The sequence below is a fragment of the Fringilla coelebs genome (genome assembly GCF_963513975.1).
Source record: "Fringilla coelebs genome assembly, chromosome: 9".
NCBI lineage: Eukaryota > Metazoa > Chordata > Aves > Passeriformes > Fringillidae > Fringilla > Fringilla coelebs.
Genome location: NC_140067.1, coordinates 30636188 through 30657011, shown reverse-complemented (window position 1 = coordinate 30657011; position 20824 = coordinate 30636188). Strand labels below are relative to the sequence as shown.

The window sequence follows — 20824 nt, the reverse complement described above, 5'->3', positions numbered from 1 at the left end:
CAGTTGCTGCCCACCCCAGGCCATGCCTTTGCTGTCAGACCACACAGCTCCAAAGCAAGCATGAGTGAGACAGCCCCCCTGAGTTTCTTCATTTGAAATGTACCTTCCCTACCCAAACTCTCCAGAGCTGAACACAGAGTGGTGCTGTCTCTGCTCTAAGCCATGCTTCTGCGCTCACTGACATGGCCACGACCACCCAACCCCACAGGCTGGCACAGCTCTGCAGGCACGGGCCCTCTGCTGCCCCAGAAACTTTTCCTCATCCCACACTGGTGATCCTTCAAGTCAGTGGAGCTCACTCCTGGCAAGAAACTTCCCCAGAAACTGTGGGGAAGTTGGGGAACCTGAGATTAGTCACTCATTCATGGGACCAGATCTAAAGCTCCTTCCCAAAGCAGTCTGAGCCATGTGCTTTGACACTCATTTTTCTTAGAGACCTGTTCCTACTCCAGACATGGAAAGAAACAGCTGAACAAAGTGGCTCCACAGGAGAAACAACAGAGGCACAACAACCTGATCAGAGCTGTGCCACCAAATTTGCATGCCAGCCCTTGCCTCTAGGGCCAGGAAACACCACAGCCACCCCTGGGCACACAGCTGCCCACAGGCAGGCCCAGCCTGCCACTGCTGACTCCCTTTGGGATAACAAGGCTGAGGAGTCGGGGTGTTTTCTTGCATGGAAGACGCAGTTCAGAGCAACAGCAGCTTTCCACACAGGGGAAATCAAGCCCTCAGGTGTACAGAGAGTCTCCCGATGAATTTGCTTGTATAAAGTCAGAACAAAACACAAACCAACATGAAATGCAACGAGCAGAAGTGTTTCTCTCACACATACATACACACACACGCACACACAGAGTACAGCAGGGCAACACACATTTGATAGGCAGGACTCTGGAAACCCTGTCCTAGCTACCAGATTTCTTCTTTACAGTAGGTTGAAATACAAAGAGGAGCACAGTGATGGTTCTCCCCTCACCCCCCAGTAAACAAAGTTATTGCAGTCGGTCAGTCCAACCCACCTCTGCAGCAGCACCACCAGAGCTGCCCAGGCTGCACACAGCTGGAACCCAGCCCAATCACCCTTGTCACACCAGTGTGAGATTCGAGGGAGAAATCACACACTGACTAATCTCCTTTACAAAGCTTTTTTTTTTTTTGATGCAACAGCCCCGATAAAGATGTGATGTGCTTATACACCTTCTCCCACGCTGCCGCTGCTAGGCAACGCTGTACGGCCCCAGAGCATCAGCTCAGGTCACCCAAAAACATCAGCTGAGGGACACAACAACATCCCCCTACAGCCCAGCTTCTGCCACAGCCAGGAGCCAGCCCACAGCAGGCAGAAAGAACAAAGTATTGCAGCTAGACAGTGTGTCCTGCCCAGGAGCGTGCCACCACGCCGGGGACAGCATCCTCCTCCCTGCGTGGTTTGAAGGGAATACCCAGTCCCTGGCCACAGAGGGTACCCTTGTGCTGGGAAAGGTGTCACGACATCAGCTGCTGAAGCAGCCCAAGCTGTGACAAGCACAAGATGCAGCTCTCACCTCAGAAGCTCCCTGCCAGCAGAGCACACCACCAGTACCTGCCCTGGGGACCCAGCTGGTCCCCACGCAGAGCAGGGCCTGCCGTGCAGCACAAAGTGGGTTCCCCAAGCCTTTGGAAACCCAACGGAAGGGATCAGGGGAAAAAAAAAACCAAACAGTTGAAAAGCATCACTGCCCTCAGAAAGTGCCTTCGGGAAATGCTGACAAAGCCTGGCCTGCCCACAAGGAAGGACCCAAAAGGGCCCATCAGAAATTTCAGTCCCTTACTCTGAAATGCCAGAGATATTTGTTCTTCCACACGGCAACAACACCCTGCTCCCCATATCCCACCCAGCACCTGACAGAGCAGCCTGTGCCACCTCAGGTGTGCAGTGTGACACATGGGCAGGAAGGCAGCTGGACACACAGAGTGCCTGGCTGACTCCCAGTCCAGCCACTACAGTGATGCATCACTCCCACAGACAACGGCTCATCTTCCTGGGTTTGTGGGGTTTTTTTTTGGCAAATTAATATTTTTCCTGTTATTTTTTGTTTTTATTTTATTTTATTTTTTTAGAAAGCATTAAAAAAAATCTGCAGCTGTTGAAAAAAATCCTTTCCCTTTCGAGGCTGGACGAGGTTTTATTGACAGGTAAATAATCGGTGTGAGTATGTAAATAGCAGCGACCCCACTGACGTGGTGCCCCTCAGCAGCACAGCCAGCTGGGGAACACAGAGACTGGCCAGGTTTGGTCATTGTCCCAGACCTGGGACACGGGAGTTTCCTTACACTTAGTTTTCCCTAATTCCTCTTCCTGCCCAACCCGCCTCAGGCATTGCTTCAGCACCAACACCTGCCTCTCCTCACGGCAGGCTTCATGCTCTGAAGGGGATCTCCTCTCCAGACCTCCCTAACTCTGCAAGTGGCTTTGTTTTCCACACCAGACAGTTGAACTCCCTGCAGACTCGCTGATCTCTCATCCTTTGGCAGCAGGAAGAAAGACTGGCCATCCTTTTCTCCTAGAAATACAGAGCGGGGGCCAAACGCACATAACGCACACGATCTTCTGCAAAATCTGTTCGAGCTGATCCACGGCTCCCCCAGCCCACTCACACCAATGAGGTCTCAGGTTAATAAGCAGTGCAGTTACTCAGCTATCTGCTCGTAAGTGGTAGGTGTTCTTGGGCAGGTTGCCTGCTCCTGCCAACTCCCCCACAACTTCACGTTGTCAGCACATCTATATTTAAGACTGGTTTGTTGGTTGGTTTTTTTTTGCCTTTGTTTAAAGGGGTTTCCTTCCTTTGTAGTAAACTTAAGAGTTAATAGAAAAAAGTAATTCAAAAGTAATCCAAGCACATCTGTAATTAATTCTGCAGGAGAGGGCAGAGCGACGCGAGTCAGAGTTGGCACGCAGTTCCTGGCTCCTGGTGTGCAGTCCTCGGGATGGGCAGAAGGTCCCTGCGCCGAGCACAGCTAGAAGTTGGATTTGGAGTGTCCAAATATGCAGATGGGAAAGTGCTTGACATGAGAGGACCACTGTGCTGCCAGCTGAAAGAACTTCACGTCGTTCCACTCCACCCCGTCGATCAGGACTGCAGGGGAAGGTAAAAAGAGAGCAGAGTTAGGAAATGCTGAGGGGAAGTGGCCAGCCTGAGGCAGCTGTGCCAGAATTCCCCCGCAGTCGGCAGAGGGAGGCCTGGCCACGCTCAGCTGCTCTGCCCCACTCAGCTGCACTCACAAGAAAGGCTGAGGAGCACACCAGGTTTGGGGAGAACAGCTCAGGTTGTTGTTCCAGCATTGCTCACTGACACCACAGCTCCCCACACTGCTGATTTCAGTGTCACCTGATCTGGCTTCTCAGATTTCCTAAGCACACTTCATTTTCTTTTTTGGGCAAATGTGCTCTTACAGAGATGGACATCAGTCTCTCCTCACTGGCACTCTGACCAGGACATCCATGTCTCCCAGAGAGGTGACACATGTCCTGTGAGCACCCCTCATGCCTGCCAGTCTCACAGGGACGGGGGCAGGATGAAGGAGGGGACCCAAGCAGGTCCCTCTGTTGGGGATTACTAACTGAACAGGCTACAGGAGTATTTTTGCTCCTGGATGCCCAGCTCCACTGACAGACACTCCAGGTCTGTCTACAAGATGCATATGTGGCTCCTGCTGTAGCATGAGCACGTGCCAGTGTCCTGCCCAGAGGAGCAGCCACAATGTCACCACCTGCCACCAACCAACACTTGCACCAGATGAGCAAGAGAAGCAGGGGATGACAGAGAGGGGAATGGAGCCCTGTCCAACCCTTGTCCTCATCCAGAGCACTGACTCAGAGCTAGCTAAAGGAGGATTTTCCCACATCCCAGACCTATTAAAGCCTTCCCCTATGCTGGCCATACCGAAGCCCATTCCCCAGGAATATCCCCACCACGCTGGCTCCAGGGCACAGGGCAGGACACCAGCTCAGCCCTTTGCCTGGAGGACAATCACAGCATGTGAGCCTTGCCCCAGCACCCAAAGGGATGCAAGTGCTGCACTCACCACGCAGCATGTTCTGCTGATGTTTCGCTGTGCAAATCAGCCTGCTGATTCCTTCAATACACTGGCTCTTGGACTCAACCTCCTTGTCCTTTGTTTTCTTGGGCAAAAACATCACTGGAAGAAAAGCAAACCAGCACAAGGTCAATCTGTGCCACTCACAGGAGCTGCACTGATTCTTGTTTGAGCTTTTGCATTTAAACATTCCTGTCTGAAAAGTCTTACTCCTAAGATCCTTCCTTTCTGTCACGAGTCAGTCAGGGCTGAGCACCATCACTGATCCACATGAGCATCTTATTTCTAAATGTCTCTTTGTGAAGCCTTCCCAGCTCATAATCCTGATCCCAAAGGGCACCTTCAGTAACTCCTGCTTTGTTGGGACACCATGCAAGGAAAACATCTGCATCTGCAGTGCCAGGCCTGCTGCACTGACTGTGGCCCAGTCCGTGGCCCAGCCTGGGCTGCACAGACCCCTGGAGAGCAGGAGGGCTTACAAACTAGGGGCAGCTGGTGGGTAGGGAAGGCATAAGGAGGACTAAAAAAGGGTCCAAGAACTGTCCAAATGCATGAGCAAAGATGTACAGACTGGTTTCACAAAAGCTGGTGGTGGTGAACACCTCTGCTGCAGGCTGGGCCACCCCAGGGAAGAAAGTCTGGAGTGTCTCAGGACTGCCTCTTCCAACAGCAGGACACTCAAAAAGGGTGTCACCAGGGCTGGCAGCTCAGCACCAGCAGGGCCACAGCTGTGCTGGCCTGGCAGTAACCTGGCTGCAGGGTTGTGCAGCCATGTCCTGCAGTCCAAGAGACCCTACCAGCCTTCTCTCAGAGTCCATCAGGAGTGATTCCGGGCCCACAGGCAGAGGATGTTGTGAAGGACAGCTACTGGCAGGCAAAATATAAATGCACAACTGCCTTGTGCTTCCTTGAAAATAATTTGTTGCAGAGCTGTTCTCAATTTCTAAAATGTTTCACATTACCAAGGCCAAGAGCAAATACAAAATCATTGACAACATTCAAAATGCCATTTTGTTAGTTTGTTTTGAGAAAATAAAGCCACGAATTTAAGAGCAGGTGAGTATTTATCTTCTACTTCCTTTTGACCCACAAAGCATAAGAATTATAAAATCACTGAATTGGTGAGGTTGGAAAATATCTCCAGGGTCACTGAATTGAGCTGCTAATCTAACACTGACAATTGAATCACTAAACCATGTCCCCAAGTGCCACATCTATACATCTTTTAGATACCTCCAAGCATGGAGGGATGGTGGCTTCCCCACTGCCCTGGGCAGCCCCTTTTAGGGCTTCACAACCTTTTTGGTGAAGAAATTTTTCCTAACAGCTAATCTACATCTCCCCTGGCAAACCTACTTCCTCATGCCCTGTGTCTCATTACCTGGGAGAAGAGATTGACTCCCACCTTGCTTCAATCTCCTTTCAGGTAGTGGTAGAGAGTGATAAGGTCACCCTGAGCCTCCTTTTCTCTGGGCTGAACACCCCCAGTTCAGCTGCTTGTCCCAGGATTTTGCTCCAGGTTCTGAATCACCCCACTGGCTCTTGTGGGGTGGTGGGTGCAGGAGGAGAGTGGGAGGCCCCAGACTCCAGTTCAGGGGGTACTCCTGCTTTGTCACCTCACAGGGGTCTGTGATACTTGCTGGGCTATTGTTGTCCCTTACATGCCTCTTTCATTCTCTGTGGCTCTTTTGAGCTAAAGGCTCGTAGGATGGGGATATCATCCCAGAAAGTAGAGCCATCCCAATTTTCCAGCACACTGCCAGAAAGGAGGGGCTCATTTACCATCACTGGTGCTAGAGCACAAGCTGCCTCTTATGTAATCCAATATCCCAACACAGCACCAGCAGGCTCCCAAGGAACACAGGAAAACTGTCCAGGCATGGCCTTCTGCATGTCCTTGCTCTGTCCCCACCTTTGCTTTTTTGGGCTACACCATCTTAGCCTCAGCCATCAGGATGAACACATCCCCTTTTCACCTCACACAGAGGAACCACCCTTGCAAACCCTATCACTTCACACAGTCACTCCTCATCAACTGATTAGGATTTTGGGGATAAAAATAGGACTGAGGTGCTGTAATCCAGCACTGACAAGTCAGACAGCTCTGGAGCAGCAGAACAGGGACAGAAGGATGTTGAGTTTGTGAGGTCCACAGGATGAGGTGAGAGATGAGGAATCTGACTCCACGTTCTCAGAAGACTGATTTATTTTTTTATGATATGAATTATGTTATGTTGTGTGTTGTGTTATATTATACTAAAACTGTACTAAAGAAAGAGAAGGATACAGACAGAAGGCTTAACAAGAATGAATAATAAAAACTCATGACACTCCTCAGAGCCTGACACAGCTGATGGTGACTGGTCATTAAGTAAAAACAATTAACATGAAACCAATCAAACAATGTCCTGTAAACAATGTCCAGACCACATTCCAAAGCAGCAAACACAGGAGAAGCAATCAGATAATTATTGCTGTCATTCTTTTATGAGGCTTCTCAGCTTCCCAGGAGAAGAAATCCTGGCGAAGGGATTTTTCAGAAAACATGACAGGGACAGAAGGACACCTTACCTTTCTTGTTCTTCTCTTTTGTCACCACAGTCATGGACATGGTGGGCGTGGTGGCGATCTCGCCGCTGGCAGGTAGCCTGCTGACCTGCAGGGACCGGAAAGTGCATTTCAGTGTGTTTTTGGTGGTGGAGGGGTCCTTCTTCTCCGGGTCTCTCTTCCTGTCCACGGGTGGAGCTGCAATCCAGTAATCCACCTGCAGGCCCATCAACTCAGCACCGAGGCCCTGGCTAGGAAACAAGAGGAGGTGGTAATTCCTGCCTCTCAGCAGGGTTTTGTCAGAGTGGCTGCATTGCTGGTCAGAGGAGAAACAGCTGGCTCTTTGGGCAATCAGGCAGTGACATTTCATAGTGAGACTCAGCAATTATAGAAGCCCAAGAAGTCACCCCTGAGAGATGCAGCCTGGGTCCCACTGCACAGAACCTCAGTGAGCCGAGACAAGCTGACCTGCTGCAGTCACGAGGGCGAGCAGTGGGAAAGGGAGCACACAAGCACTTTCCCTAGACAATGCTGAGTTTTGTGACACAGAAGCAAAGGCAGCTCCTGAGGTGGCCCAGATTACTTCATCTTTGAGTGGGGAAAAGAGGCTGTAAGCATCTTGCTGCTGCCCCCTGAGTACTGATGAGTGACTCTGCCCAGGCACAGCACTGCCAAAACCAACTCTCAGCTGAGATGAACAAAGACTTGGCACGTCCCTGAACATCAGACACTCAGTTCCCAGTCTCCCTGACTTGCTTCTTGCAATTGCCCATCCCCAAGCCTTGCCACTTGCTGTGGAATTCCACTGTTGGAAAAAAAAACGTTCTGCCAGGCCTGTGACATCTGCTAAACAACAGCAGATTTCAGGATATGCTCTCTTGTTGAAAACTCCCGTGCATCATGTGGTAGCAGCTGTGCATCACCAAAACACGCTGCCAGCCCTTTCTTGAGCCAGCAAAGGTAAGATGAGCAGCCTGGGAAGCTCCAGCCCTTTCCTGCCCCTGTCTCTCACTGATAACCCTGAGGGGAGCAGGGCTTCTCCACTCAGCAGACCTGCAAGTGTCAGCCTGTACTTCTTCCTAGACAGTGACAATCAGCATTGAATAATACACAAGTACTGGACAAAAACCTAAATTTATCTACCAGTCTGTGTCCCCAGTTTGAGAAAGGGCAGTTGTTAAGGAAGATAAATCTGTGATCTTGAATGAAATATGCATCCCTCTGCACCACCCATCTAATAAGGAACTCAAGGTAAAACAAGGACACCCCATCGTTACAGCCCTCTCAGCAAATAATTTCCTTTTCTTTGCCATTTATTCAGCTAAAAGTCAGACTGCAAAGCAGAGTTCATCTTTGATGACTAAAACCAGGGTTTTGGTTCTCAGGGCAATAATCAGAAGTGAGATTCTTTAAGGATGATGCTTTGGAGTTGTAAGGCTCCTTTGCATCACATTTCTCAACTCAGTCATAAAGACAAAACATCCCAATATTCACCAGGCCCAGGCAAGATTTTATGTTCCCTTCCCAGTTAAACATGTGGCTCAATCATTCAGTTTGGGTCACCCTCCATCCCCTGTGCTGTCACATAGAGATCAGGGAAATTGCAACGATGTTGAACCTGCACTTCCTCATTTCTTGATGATTTTGCCACACAGTATGGAACCAAAAAGTACCAGATTGCTAGAGCTGAGGTGTCAGTTTCAGATTTATCACATCCATGGTTCACAGCTTTAATACCCTACACTCTTGGGGGTCACCAGTTTCCAAACCACTTCCACCTTTGGAAAACCCACACACAAAGCTCACACACAAGAATTCAGCTCTGCTCCCTGGAGCCTGCCCAGCCCCCAGCTCTCTGCACTGCCAGCCAGCTGCTGCTGGGGCACACAGGGCTCTCCTGCCATCCAGCCACAGGAGGGGCCTGGGGAACTGGGCCCTGGCACAGGTGAACAGGCACTAACACCTCCCAGTGCTGCGCACCTAAACTGGCACTTTCACATCTCCCTTGCCTCCTGTTAAAAGGGAACTCTTAAGGCACTTTAAGAGGTCAGAGGTTAAATGTCATTGCAGGGCACCCTGGGGTGGGGTGAAAGGTCCCATTCTGTCCCCAACAGGGACAGCAGGGGATGCTGCTTAGGGAGAGCACATTAGCCCAGCCTCAGAACATGCCCTGGCACTTCCACAGCCTGACAACCACAGGACTGGGGAGGCTAGAGGGGAGGTCCCTGAACCATCCTTTAGTAGCCATTAATGGATCTGCTGTCTGTGAATCTGTCTGACCCCTCTTTGACCTCCTGATGCTGCTGCCACAGAAGCAGCAGGGGCAGATGCGGTCCCTTCCTCTCTCCCTTTTAACTGAGCTCTTGCAGTGTGACTGTGTCTCCCCAGCTCTCGTGCCACAGCTTCAGAGAACCCCAGAACTGCTGGGGTTGGAAGAGACCTCTAGAGGTGATCCAGCCCAACCCCCCCTGCCAAGGCAGGGTCACCTGGAACAGATGATGCAGGGATGCATCCAGGTGGGTTTGGGATGTCTCCAGAGAGAGACTCCACAACCTCCCTGGGCACCTGTCCCAGTGCTCTGCCACCCTCTACAAACCCAACCCCCCTGACTTTGCACACCTTGAGTGGCTTATCATTTTCCTCTCCTCTCCTAAACTGCAGAGTTCCAATGCTTCTCATTTCCCCATCTCACAAGACTGCTGCTATGTTCCCTTAAAGGCTCAGGGGAGTTAACAAAATCAAGGGGAACTTCACCAAGTGCCTCTGAGTGTTAGAGCTGCACACAAAGGGTTAGACAGTTACACCACGATTTCGGGCAGCAACAAAACAAAGAGTCCTGGCCAGGGCAAGTCTTACTGGCAGCTTTCTAAGGGTTCCCTCCCCTCACCCCTAAACATTTCAGCTAAACCAGGGCTTAGTATTACCTGTAGGTGCAATCCCCTTGCTGTTCAGCTGTGCTTTCAGGCACACATGTGAATGGGAGCTGCAGTTCCACCTTACAACTGCCAGCATTACCCTCACAGAGAAAGTCATCAGCTCCTTCAAAAGTCACTCTGACCTTCCACTCACTTGGCCATTACAAACACAACAATCACGAGGGATTAGCCTGGCACCCACGTGTACTTAGAGCCAGTAATTTTTTTTAATTCACATCTTCCCAAGAGAATCCTGCCCTTGAGACATGCAGCCTTCCCACTAAGTGCAAAATCCCCACTGCCCTCCCCAGCCCCTTGGCAGCCTCAGAAAGGACACAGTCACTCCAGAGGCAGAAGGGAAGGGGAAAGGTGACAACTCCAAATGTTTGCTAGGGATGAAGGAAGAACTACGGGTTTTCCTCTGGAGTTTTCAGCCATGTGTATGCCAGATAAGCCAGCCAATGGATCTGTAAGGAGACAGAATATGGTTTACCTTGGGGAGGAGAAGCTGCCTGTAACAGATGGTGAGGAAGGGGGCGTGGGGGAGGCTTCTTTCACAGCAGGAGACACGGAAGGCGGGGTGGAAGAAAGGACAACGGAACTTGAGGGAGCTGCGTCATCAGAGTCACCTTAAAAAAAGGAAGTCAAACTGTTTGGGTTTGTCTCACAGCACAGAACACAGGGATAAAGCTCAATCTCCTTGTACACGCTCCTGCTGGTTTGTTCAGATCTGATCCAGAGGTCAGCTGGCCCATCAGTTCTGACTGGCTCCACACTTCTGGGGGGCTCTGTGTGTCTGGCACCAAGGCAGGCACAGACACTGACACTCCTCGGTGCTCCTCCTTTGGCATCTGCTCTCCTAGGGTTTGCTCCCAGCCGATTTTGAGCCTCCTGCACAGCCACAGCCCAGCCCAGTGATCTCCTTCCTACAGAGGATCTCCCCCTGCAAGCACTGCAGGGCAGCACCACTCTTGGAATCCAGCACCTCTGGGCGACCACAGGGATCTCCCCATTCCATCAGCCTCCACCCTCCTCAACCAAGCTTTCATCCCCTTCCTGCTGGCCCTTTAGGATGGTGGGAGCACTGTGGCAACAAGGAGTGACCCACAGAAGGGCTGCCTCCATGCACAAACCTGTGTGTCACCCAGGCCACAAGAATCTGGGTTTGACAATGAAGCAAAACAAGAAACAATCCCAACACAAGGAAAATAATAGTCCTGGGCATATGGAGGAAAAAAATAAGTTCACATATTGACAAAACAGCACCACTCCATGTCTGTGTATGTAAGCAGACAGTATCCTTCTGCATATCAGCTTTGCACTCCCCCAGTAAAAAATAAATGGGTGTAAAATTTTGCCCACCCTGAAGTTCCCAGGCACTGAGATCAATTTCATTCAGCAACTGAGCCCACTGCAGGGAGACAGGCATGAACTTCTGACAAACTGCCTCCTCAGGCTGAAGCAGGAACCTCAAACAAGTGTAACAGTGAATCCACTCCACTGACAACACTAGAAAAATGGTGTTTGCACAAACATGAGAGTAGAGCTTCCCTGGATGTAGGTGTGGGAATTTCAGCTGGCCTGAAGCTCCATGTAAAGTAACAAAGAAAAAAGGGCCTCTCCCAAGAGAGAGGGCTCTCTTTCTGCAGACAAACCACTGGGAGTTATAAAATCTAACTCCACCTCCCAGCTCCAAGGCACTGTTGATGGATGAGTCTCCCCAGCCTGTGAGGGCAGGCTCCCATGCTGCAGCACACAGAAAGCACACACAAGATGGTCCTTACCCGATGTTGCAGAAGATTGTTCCACTATTCCAACCTTCACCACCTAAAGGGGGCAAAACAGAAGAGCTCTATCAAACAAAAGCCCCCTGAACTTCAGGAACCCAAACCCCAGCACTGCTCATCTCTGCACTCCCCATGGCACTGCCCCTGCAGTCAGAGTAGCTAAGGAGTCCCCTAAGAGCCAGGCAGGTCCTGGCAATGTCCAGCCAAGCAGTGCCAGCTCACAGCCCTTACCTGACCCACACAAAGGACAGCAGAGACCCTGCAGAGCTGTCACAGACCCGCTCAGCTCTGCACAGCCCATAGGTTGGAAAGCTTTGTCCAAGCTATGCCAACTACAGGGAGGAGAAGGGTCAGAAATATCCCTTCAGCACTGCTTTGATGCACCTGCTAATTACGGACACACTGCTTCCACTGCCTAGGAGCAGCCACTTCCAGGGTGCAGCATAGCTGGGGGTTGTGAGGAAACCACAGAAGCAACAAAGCACTGTTTCTGATCAGAGTTATCTACTCTCTGAACAAGGGAAGTGTCCAACAAAGAAGATAAAGCCCCTACCAAAGCCTCAGGAGGCAGACAGGGACAAGCCACCACATGGACAGGTCAGAAGGATCCAGATCACACTGTAATAAGGGCACAAGCGTGTGTGGCCAGTCACCAGCTGGTACATCAAGATTAATGATAAATGTCACTGGCAATAGCTTGTGGAACAGAACATGCTGCAAACAAACTCCCAAGAACACACTATGCCTAGAAAGATAAACTGGCCCTTGGTGATATAAAAGCAGAGACCTTCTGCAGTGATAATTTGCTATGGTACAGAGGGATCATCACTCTTAACACTGCAGAGAAGAGAGCCTTTTTAAGGTCCTTAAGAAACTTGTCTCCAGGGCTAATGTCTACCCTACACAAATGCTGACAAATGGGAAAGAGCTGCCAAGGGAGCTCAGTCAATAAAAACTGCTTTAGAATGAGCAACAATGTCACACAGGCTGTGTGGTTTGAAAACAGAAGGTCATTAAGTTCAGACATGACCACGTCTGGACCACATCTCTAGGGAGCACATTTCTGTAATACAGGGTCCAAAGAAAAAAAAAAAAGTTAATTCTTAGAAGCAAAATGCTTTGCAGAGTTTGGAGGGCAGGGAGACATATGCTCAACAGTAGATCCTGGAGAGTTGGCAGTCTCTCTGGTGGATTCTCAATCAGATCCAGTCTTGAAAAAGCCACCATGAATTCAGCAGTGTGTACACAGGCTCTCTGAGGGCTCACTGGCTTGGGAGGGGAGGCTGCAGCTCAGTTTGGCCCATCTCCACCCAAAAGGCAACAAATCAGGCTCTGCAGTGCAGCAGCCATTTGTGCTGTATGTGTTAAACACCAAGAGGATGTTCCACAAACTGTCACTGGCTGTGAACAAGGGGAGCAGGGTTAGGGGAGGGACAAACAACACAGAGAACTGCCTGCAGCCACCTTGATCTGCAAGCCAGGCAGGAAATCTCTTCTGGCCTTTTCCTCCTTGTTGGCTGACTGAAGATGCTCAAGTTCAGACACATGGGAGGAACACAAGGTTAAACACTTTCCCTTCCCTCCACCCAGGGAGGTGCATAAGAACACTGCAGTTCCAGCAGGCCTCCATCCAGGAAAGCTGCAGCAGTCAGCCCCCTGTCCCTCCAGGAAGAGGCACATCCTGTTAACTCTCCTGGCAACTGGCTGTCAGCCCAAGGCAGCCTGAGCCTGGCTTTTGTGCCTTCCTGGCCCCTTGTAAGGCTCCACTCCCAACACTTTGAGTCCAGCTGAGCAGCATGGCACTGCCCTCCCCATTTCTGGGTCAGAGACTGCAGAGTCCAGTTGCAGGACACCAGGTTTTGCACCCCAAAAGCCAAGAGTGCAGCCAACATCAGTTGCAAACTCAGAAGTCCTGGCTCTGTCTGTTCCTTGTCCAACAGCTCTGAGCAGGCTGTAGCTGAAGGGAAGAGCCTCAGTGCTCATGTCCAGCCTCAGACTTTGAGAGACACCTGCAACTGGCCTTTCACTCTCTCCAGATGCATTCCACAGGGCATTACTGTGTCAGGAATGCTTCAGAATCAGGAGCAAGCAGCACTGATTTGACCCTCATCACCAGTGACACAGGAAGTCAGCTGTGCTTTCAAGGCAAGTTTTTTGGGGAGTAGGCAATGCAACAACAAAGCAATTCCACCACTTTCAGATAATCAAATCCAGACTGGAAAAGCAGTGCTAATGTCAGGATGACAATAATTTTAGAGAAACTGGATAAACACCCTGAGCCCCATTTGCTTGCACAAAATACGGACTAAGTCAGTCCTGAAAAAAAGCTTGCAGAGCCCAACAACAGTCTGGGATGTTCCAAGTCCTCCAGGCTTTCCATGTTAGTGGGAAAGGTGAAACAGCTGTTTTGTAAGAACAGTCCATCGCTAGAAATTGCAGTTCATGGGAGACACAAGTTGCCAGCAAAGCTCATCAGCAGGGCACAGCCTGGGGAGATGTGTCTCTCCACCTTTGCAGAAGGCATCTCCCCATCAACAAACAAAAGCAGATTGGAATACTGCAGAGAGACACTCTCACTATGAGGAGACACCAGAGTGAAAGCAGGGTCAGCCTGAGGGCAAGAGAGACTAAGCTCTTTAAATGCCTTGGGATTTCAGAGGAGCTCTGACGCACCAGGGGACAGAGAGGGGATGTGTCAGGGTCACACCGAGCAGGCACAGCAAGGCCAGCGGGCAAGGCAGCAGCAGGAACTGGGAAGAGGACAACCCAGAGCTGAAGAGCAGCCAAGGGATTTCTTCTGGCTGCAGGTCAATGACTTTACACCTAAAACTTTGAAGAGCGTGATTAAATAAGTGGAAGGAAGCTGGAAAAGGCAAAGAGCACACAGTGCACAAAATACAGTGACAGAAGAAAAAACATGGCCCTGTCCAGACACTCTGCACCTCAGATAGGAACACTTAAGGACAGGGGGGAAAACAAGGGACTACCCCAAATAAATAACAGTGGTATAAATCGCCTTCCGGCTGGGAAGGCAATTTATACTCTTTACTTCCCAGGAACAGACGGGATGCTAAGAGGATGGAAGACCATCAGTGACAAGCATGCAGAGAAATTACACTGGAATGGCAAATTTGGCCAAAACAATCAACCAGGGCAATGCTAGGCACAGTGTCACTATGATCATGTTTCCAGGGGCACAGCACATTCCTGTCTGAAAAGTAAAATACATCCTGTAGTTTGTTGAAGTGTCTTAGAGGTTTGCTTAAATATCAGCCAGCTGCATCCAACCATCATACAGATTGTCATGCTGATCATCTGCCTTAGAGCACCCAATGGCTTCTGCTCGACTCCAGAAACCTGGCAAGTGTAGGTTAACACCTGAGAACATATTCCAGCTTGCTTGAGACACCATCACCACGACAACACTCACCCCGACAAAGGGAATGAACTTCTGCGAAGATTCTTCGTCGGGGCTAAAGGCAAAGAGAAGAGAGTTGTTAGCAGCTCGCCTCCACCCCGCACCATACTCCCTCCATAGGTGGCATTCCAGCATGCAGCAGGGACGGACAGGATGCAAGCGCCAGCCCAGCCCCTCTCGAGGCCCCGGCCAGCGCCAGGAGCCGCACTGCAGGGGCGGGAGGAGCACAGCCTACGGCAGCCTTGGGGGAAAGGCTCTTCCTCCCTCCCTCACGCTCCACAGAGAAACATGCTTGGACGGCATGGCAATCACCACAGACACACGGCCTGCTGCTGCGAGGAACTGGATCTGTGCCACCACAACACAGAGCGCTGGGTGTTACTTACTAGAGCCCGGGGGATGTGCCTGCACGGCCTCCCGGCGTCCCCCCTTGGAGCGGTGTGTCACAGCCGGCACATCCCCCCTCAGAGCGGTGTGCCACAGCCGGCACATCCCCCTGAGAGCGGTGTGCCACAGCCGGCACATCCCCCCTTAGTGCCACAGCCGGCACATCCCCCTTTAGTGCCACAGCCGGCACATCCCCCTGAGAGCGGTGTGCCACAGCCGGCACATCCCCCTGAGAGCGGTGTGCCACAGCCGGCACATCCCCCCTCAGAGCGGTGTGCCACAGTCGGCACATCCTCCTGGGAGCGGTGTGCCACAGCCGGCACATCCCCCCTCAGAGCGGTGTGCCACAGTCGGCACATCCCCTATGGGAGCGGTGTGCCACAGCCGGCACATCCCCTATGGGAGCGGTGTGCCACAGCCGGCACATCCCCCTGAGAGCAGTGTGCCACAGCCGGCACATCCCCCTGAGAGCAGTGTGCCACAGCCGGCACATCCCCTATGGGAGCGGTGTGCCACAGCCGGCACATCCCCCTCAGAGCGGTGTGCCACAGCCGGCACATCCCCGAGCCGTGGCCCCGCCGCGTTCCGAGCCGTGACACGCCGCCGTTCCAGCTGAAGCACCGGCATGGCCGCGCCCTCACGCCCTCCCTGCTGCCGGCAGCTCCACAGACACAGCCCCCCACAGGGGGCTCGGGCACCGGGGCACGCAGGCACAGCCGGGCCCAGCCCAGCAAAGGGCACGCCAGCCCCAGAAACAGCCGGACACAACACCACACACAGCTGGAGAGCCACTCTGCTCTGGGCCCCGCCAGGAAGCAGAGGGTGGAGAAAGGCCGGCAATGAAGGCCACAGTCAAGCCCAGCAGGAATTAGGCAGAGGCTCGGCAAAGACAAGAGGAGGAAGAGATGGACGAGGAGGAAGGCAGGCCAGAAGGGCCTGCAGAGCCATTGCTCCCTTCAGTGGCAACAGAGGTCAGAGACGGACCCACAGGGTGAGGAGAAGACCACAGGAGCACATCCACATGTTTGGAGGAACTAGAGTTCAGCAGAGGGAAGTGACTGCACGGGCAAGACACACATTTCTCAGTGACTGAGCACAGGAAACAGGTAGGAAGCAGACAAATACTGAGACTTTTCATGTTTCTCTTCCTGTGCATCCCCTAGTGCTCAGAAAAATCCATCCAGCATCGCTTTCATCCAGAATTTAGCAGGGAGTAGCATAAATACTGCAGGTATTTCTGTGCCGTTTCCAGCACGGATCCGAAACGCACCAAATGCACAAAGGTTGTTAACCTGTATGACCAGCACAGGCTGGACGCTTTCCTCTAAGCCCCAAGGAAAGGATGCCATAAAACTGCAGTGAACATGACTCAGCCAGAGCTCCCTCTGGTCCAAAGCAGAACATGATTTTGCAAACAGCCTCTTGCTTTGGCTCATCTCTGCTGATCCATCCTTAAGGCAAAGCCAGGGCCTTTGCTCCCTTCGTACCTCACACCCTCAGGCACTGCACCCTTGCTGTTCTCCTCAAGCACAGGAGAGAGTGACCAAGTCCCTGATTCCATGCTGGAAGGCAGGAAGGTCCCATCTTCACAAACACAACTGCAGAGCCCGGCAAACACATCTCCTGCAAACAGGACGTTTCCAGCTCTGGGTTTGCAAAGGGAAAGGAGAAAACCACAGAGCTGTTGGGAGAGGCACAGAACAGAGGCTCAGCTCTCTTTCTTCAGCTCCTTAGGCTTGGAGGCTGGCAGAAAGTGAGTCCCACTGTCCCACTCACCAAGCGAGAGAAGCACCATGGCCACCCAGTCATCTCTCAGCTGCTGGATGGCTTTGCTCCGAGCTCAGAACAAACCAACCATGTCCAGTTCCAGCAGAAAACTCATTCTCGTTCCCCTGGGAGCTCTGATTCCCACTGCAGAGCGCTCAGGGGCAACTCAAATACATCATATACACCAGCCACTCAAATACACCAGCCACCATTTATCACGATCCACCGCGACGCACAGGCTGTTCCTGAAGCCATCCAGCTGGATTTCAGCTCTGCTAGCCTAGTCCTGTCACATGTCCTCCTGGGAACTCTGCTCTTGCACATGTGTCTCTGGAAATGCAGCTTATCAAAACAGCTGCTCTTCTTGTGGATGAAAGAAAAGATGAGAGGGCTGTGCTTGTTCTTCATTTCTTCCTTCGTGTTCTTACCAATTGTTGTTCTTCATGATCTCAAGATCCCAAAACATGAATGCAGAATCCTTTCACCTTGGTAACAGCTGCTTTGATTCTTCCTCCTACCACAGCCCTGCTACTAAAATATCTCCCATCTCTGGAAAGGCAACTTCCCCTCATTATCTCAGCTGCACAGAGTCCCAGGCTGCAGAGGTTTAACCTCACATGTCCAAGGCTTTTTTTTTTTTTTACCCACAGGGCTTCTGAAGGCCCTGGTACCTCAGCTGTAATTTAAACCCAAACTTGGCCCAAGTTTGTGATTTTTAGCAGTAATTGATGTGTCATCTCTCTAACCAGGAGGGTCTCAGGCACTACCTTTATTCCAATCAAGTCCTGAAGGAGGCAACAGAAAAGAGAGGACTTCTGTCACTGAAGGACTAGCAGGACTCTGGGCCATTTCAGGCCAGGCACTACCACCACCAGCTCTTCACTCAACTATGACATGAAATCTGTCCTGCCCACTGAGCAACTCCAGCTGTCTTCTGGGTAACACTGTCCCGCTTCCACCAGGGTCAAACCAAACAAGGGACAAAGCAACACCAGGTCCTCATGACATCTCACATGAGTCTCCCCTCAGCCATCCCAAAAACCTCCTTTCCAGCACTCTTCACTTTCCTGTGGTGGGCTGGACATAGCCAACAGGACATCCATAACTTCTTGAGCCTTGAGTCTCCTCTGCCGCACTCCTGTTGCATTTCCAGCAGCTGTCCAAGGAGTTTCCTGCAGTAACCAGCAGGTAAGATAAGCTCTGCTGAGCCAGAGGAGGGCCAGGCCCCTCTTGGCCAGCTGGATTCAAGTCCAGCAGCTGCTGCAGAGTGTGTTTGAGGAGAAGCACTCAGAGCAATGACCTTGACTGCTCAGCCACTGCCCTGCAGGGCCTCTGAGACACACAGCAGGCAGGATCGGTGTAATCTGTGCTTCCTACTGCCCAGGAGCCCTCCAATCCAAGGGAACTGGGAGAAAGAGCTGGGAAGTGCTCCCAAAAGCTTTTGGTAAACACATAACCAGGCAGGCAGTGATCCAGCCCTTGCCCTGACAAGTGAACAGTGCTTCCATTTCCAACAGCCAGGCTGCTCCCCACATTCATGCAAGGGCTATCCAGAAGCCACAAGGCATGAGCTGTGCTGGGCACTGAATTACAGTGGGTGACACCAGCCCAGCAATCCAGCTGCACTGGGAATGTGTGAGAGCTGATTCTCAGACCTCAAATACCACAGGGTTTCTTTCAAGAAAGCAATGCAGAGACACATCAGTGACGGGCCCCTCCTGGTGAGAGGCCCACCCCATCCCCAGGGTCTCAGCTCGCCAGGTATTGCCTGGATTGCACCGTTCCTTCAGAATTCAGTAACCAGGACTTCTCCCAGAGCTCACAGACACAGTCAGTCACCCAGTGTAACTCAGAGGAGCTGCAATGGCACTTCATTTCCTTCATGAACCGCCTCCCTCACAGCCAGCCCCTGTGCTTTCAGGTAAGGTCAGCAGATGCTGCAGAAGACCAGGACAAAGCTTTGGCACCATTGCAGTCCATCACAGGCAGTTCATGCGCCAACCTTTGCCATGACAAACAGAACAAGGGCACGGGGAGAGAGCGGGGTCAGTCAGAACAGGGACAGCTGGCAAGAGAGTTGTAAAGCAGCTCATCACATACAGCTACATCCTAGAGACTGGCTGGGCTTTCCTTGCACCACTAGGACTTGTTTAACAGAGCAAATGCCAGGATTCTGGGAGATTTCTTTTGCAATTAATTTGGTGGTAGTGCTGCTTGTTTCTACCTGGACCACTGCCTTGAAAGCTGACCTTGGAGAAGCCATTCACCTCTGGCCTCAAGGGGGAGGGAGTTGCAGTAACTTTGTGTGCTGAGTACAAAATAAAAAATGCCCAATAATCATATGATTCAAAGCAGGGGACCCTGCAGAGCATGGGGGGTTTGGAGGCAGCTCAGAGAGCACAGCATTGCCAGCACACATCTGTCTTCTCTTTCTTAAGCTCGGAGAAGTCCCATATGTTTGGGATGCTCTGCCAGGAAGAGACTGGTCCCCAAATTTTTGATTACAGGGAGGAGATTTGCTGGTCTGCACTCGGACACTGCCCAGCTGATGCCTACCCTGAGCCATTGAGTGCCACCTACAGCACTCCAGCTCCTACAGATGGGAACACAAAAGCCTTTTATCAATCCTGATCCTTCTGGAGCTATGCTCTGTCTTCTGATGGCTAAGGGAAAAAGCAAGGAAAAAACCCCACCTTCTCCATGCTGTAGTAGTTCTCTAAGCTACTCTCTGAACAAGTCCTTCATTCCCACTCAGTCTACATCCTGGGAACCCAAATGTGTGGTCCAAAGGCACAGCAGTCACTTTCAATGATGCATTCTGCCAGCAGATGCCATGGTTTCAAAGCAGTGAGCAGAATTCAACCCAAAGCACAAAGTGTGCATCCCAGACCTGCAGGAGCTGTTAAACAAAGCACAAATCACTAGTTCACTGGGAAAAGAGAGAGGGGCTGGGAGAGGGAGCCTAAAAGAAACTGATACCTTATGGTAAAATCAAAATGAAAGCTCTTTTTCCTTTTCAGCAAGCAACCAAAGAAAAAGATAAATGTGTTATTATACTTACAACAAAGCGATACATTTGTTTAGATAGTGCTAATGGAGACTCAATTTCTGTGTTGTTTTTAACAATACCCTTCCTAAGTTGCTGCCAGTGACAGAGACCCCCATTCCTAAAGGAAGGCACACAGGAGACAACTGCCCATGCTCCACTGAGAGCCTCTGACTCACTTTCCTTTGCTCATGGGCACTGACTGGAAAGCAGAAGTTATTTTAAGGCAGACACACAGAAATACTGAGAGATTGCAGGTTATGCCAGAGTCTGACTGTGAGTTTCAGCAATCTCTCTTCCCAATAACCTCCTAAATGAAAACTATGAACAGCTTCAGGCATGGCATCAGAGTCCAAAGGGTGTCAAACCCAAATGGATCAGACCAGCCTGGTAAAGCAGTCCTGCACACTGCTGGGAGGGATAAGGGCAGGGCTTGCTCAAATACACTTCAGCTGTTTTCCAACAAAGTGCTGAATTGACCTTCTGGACATATTAGAAACTCAAAACCCTTAAATGTGTGTTAATGACAAAAATGAAGCTGTAACAGGATGGAGGAGGCAGTGGAAAGCAGTGCAGAACCCAGCACCTGAAGGGTGCAGAGGAAGAACCAGGCAGCCTCAGAAGGGATTCCCACTGCACTGGGGTGTCTGAGCTCCCTGCTGGTAACTAAGGTAAGCCTTCACACCAAAAACTAAATGAAAAACTGAAGGCAAGAGCTTCAAGTGCTCTGTAGCTCTTGAAATTTCATCCTTATTATCACGTTAACTTTAACAGAAGTCCACAAATACATGAAGAGTCTAGACTAGTCTCTTTTACTTGACTACTCAGTCTGGAAATACTGGAAAAACATGTAGAATGGGTGATATTTCACGGAATC

The 20824-nt window shown here is 51.1% G+C and overlaps 1 protein-coding gene across 2 annotated transcripts in view; it reads right to left on the bottom strand.

Annotated features, from left to right (window-relative positions):
• Positions 1–1690: 1690 nt before the first annotated feature.
• The window catches only part of PACS2 (phosphofurin acidic cluster sorting protein 2), a 73985-nt gene continuing 54851 nt past the window's right edge, over positions 1691–20824 (bottom strand). For both annotated transcript variants that reach the window (XM_084211178.1, XM_084211179.1), the window contains exons 19-24: positions 14760–14802; positions 11327–11369; positions 10036–10171; positions 6652–6878; positions 4069–4182; positions 1691–3119 (exon numbers count right to left, since the gene is read on the bottom strand). In XM_084211178.1, the coding sequence (XP_084067304.1) occupies positions 3001–3119; positions 4069–4182; positions 6652–6878; positions 10036–10171; positions 11327–11369; positions 14760–14802 (682 nt within the window). In that variant the 3' untranslated portion in view covers positions 1691–3000. The remainder of the gene's footprint in view (positions 3120–4068; positions 4183–6651; positions 6879–10035; positions 10172–11326; positions 11370–14759; positions 14803–20824) is intronic.